At 45.3% G+C, this 1,554-nt stretch overlaps 1 protein-coding gene across 5 annotated transcripts in view; it reads right to left on the bottom strand.

Annotated features, from left to right (window-relative positions):
- Window positions 1–1,347, bottom strand: part of arvcfa (ARVCF delta catenin family member a) — a 22,797-nt gene extending 21,450 nt beyond the window's left edge. For all 5 annotated transcript variants that reach the window (XM_014003700.1, XM_014003702.1, XM_014003703.1 and 2 more), the window contains exon 1: window positions 1,070–1,347. In XM_014003700.1, the coding sequence (XP_013859154.1) occupies window positions 1,070–1,090 (21 nt within the window). In that variant the 5' untranslated portion in view covers window positions 1,091–1,347. The remainder of the gene's footprint in view (window positions 1–1,069) is intronic.
- Window positions 1,348–1,554: the final 207 nt, after the last annotated feature.

Here is a 1,554-nt window from a genome sequence, read left to right as displayed (position 1 = left end):
TGTGTGTGTGTGTGTGTGTGTGTGTGTGTGTGTGTGTAAACATTTGCATATGTACTAATATGCACGCACCCTCACATGTTTAATATCGCACCAGCTCTCTCACTGTACCTCATAAAAACATCTTAACTGTCTACAGCAGGTAAGATATTTATTGTTAATAACATTTCCTGAGAAACTTACTTCAAAATATCCAAACTTCAGAAAAATGGAAAATATTTGTAATCTAGATTATAAATGAAATCTTCTTTAGAATGAGACTTTCAGGTGATTCAATCAAGACAGAAGGTTTTGCAGGACAGAAACGGTGACTCTTTGTTACAATGCCAAAACAAGCCATCAGAAAACATCAGCTGCAACTTTGACAAAGCTCATCCGCGCCGTGCTATCTGTTGAATCTGTGGAGCTCATCTTCTGTCCGTGCATGCTGCAAGCGTGTGCACTGTAGGTGCATTAAAACGACTTGTCTCCTGCAGAAACACTGCTCTTGCACGTCACACTTTAACATGATCGGCCTGCGAACGAAATGGATCAAAACGACAACACGGAAAGGGGGTGAAGAAGAAAAGCCCGCAGAGAGGAGAGTCCTTAAAGTTTCCATCTTCCTTCACCCCTGATTAGTCTCCGCTCCTCAAATGGTTAAATGCTGCATGGTCAAATTTAATGTCTCACTGATACATCATGGCAACGCGCTCACCAGTGTGTGCAGACTAAAATCCCCCCACTCCCCTCCTCAGAGGACAAGCTCTTCTCATAATGCAATCAAACTTATCCCCTTTAGAGGACTGCATATGCATTTGTATTCATGCACATACACACTCACACACACTCACACACAATAGATATGTTAGCATCATGTCATCAAGAAGAGAGCAGCGAGCAGCAGTGAGAGGTATGGGAGTGAAGCAACTGATGCCTCCTTAAATCATCCTGACAGAGGCAGAATGCAACATTGTGGAGTGCTGGTTCACTGCAGGAAAACAAAACAAAAAAAATCTAATAACTGATGGACAGGATGGAAAAAAAGGAGGGAGGGTATGGAGCAAATAGAGCCATTCCAACACACACTTACCTCTTTGACTTCAGCAGGCATTGCCAAGTCTTTTCTGCTCCCCAACAAATGATGAACAAGATGCGCCTCTCAGTTAGACGTCTGTTTCTATGGCTCTGCTGATTTCTTTCTTTCTTTTCTCTCTCACTCTCTCCCTCTCTCTCTCCTCTTTTTCTGCCTTTTTGCCTCCTCTGAAGCATGTGAGGCAGTTCAAACAAGAGCAGCCATCCTTCCTCCCAGCTCCCACCAACACACGTCCGCTCCTTCTCTCTCGCTCTCCCCCCTCTCCCACTCTCTCTCTCTCTATCTCTGCCTCTATATTCTCTGTTCAAACACACACTGGACGCGCCGTGCACACATTTGCTCAACACAGACGTCCCCCCATCACCACCACCACCCCCCTCCCCTCATAGCTGCACTCCTCCTGTGATGTGTGCACGCTGCAGTTAATGTGTGCGCTATTACCAAGGTGCTGAATCAACTGGGTGATGCTGAGCCTTGTGAAT

This window comes from Austrofundulus limnaeus, unplaced genomic scaffold (assembly GCF_001266775.1).
Source record: "Austrofundulus limnaeus strain Quisiro unplaced genomic scaffold, Austrofundulus_limnaeus-1.0 Scaffold20, whole genome shotgun sequence".
Taxonomy (NCBI): Eukaryota; Metazoa; Chordata; class Actinopteri; order Cyprinodontiformes; family Rivulidae; genus Austrofundulus; species Austrofundulus limnaeus.
Note: the sequence above shows the minus strand (reverse complement) of the source record. Positions and strands in the feature narration are given on the sequence as shown.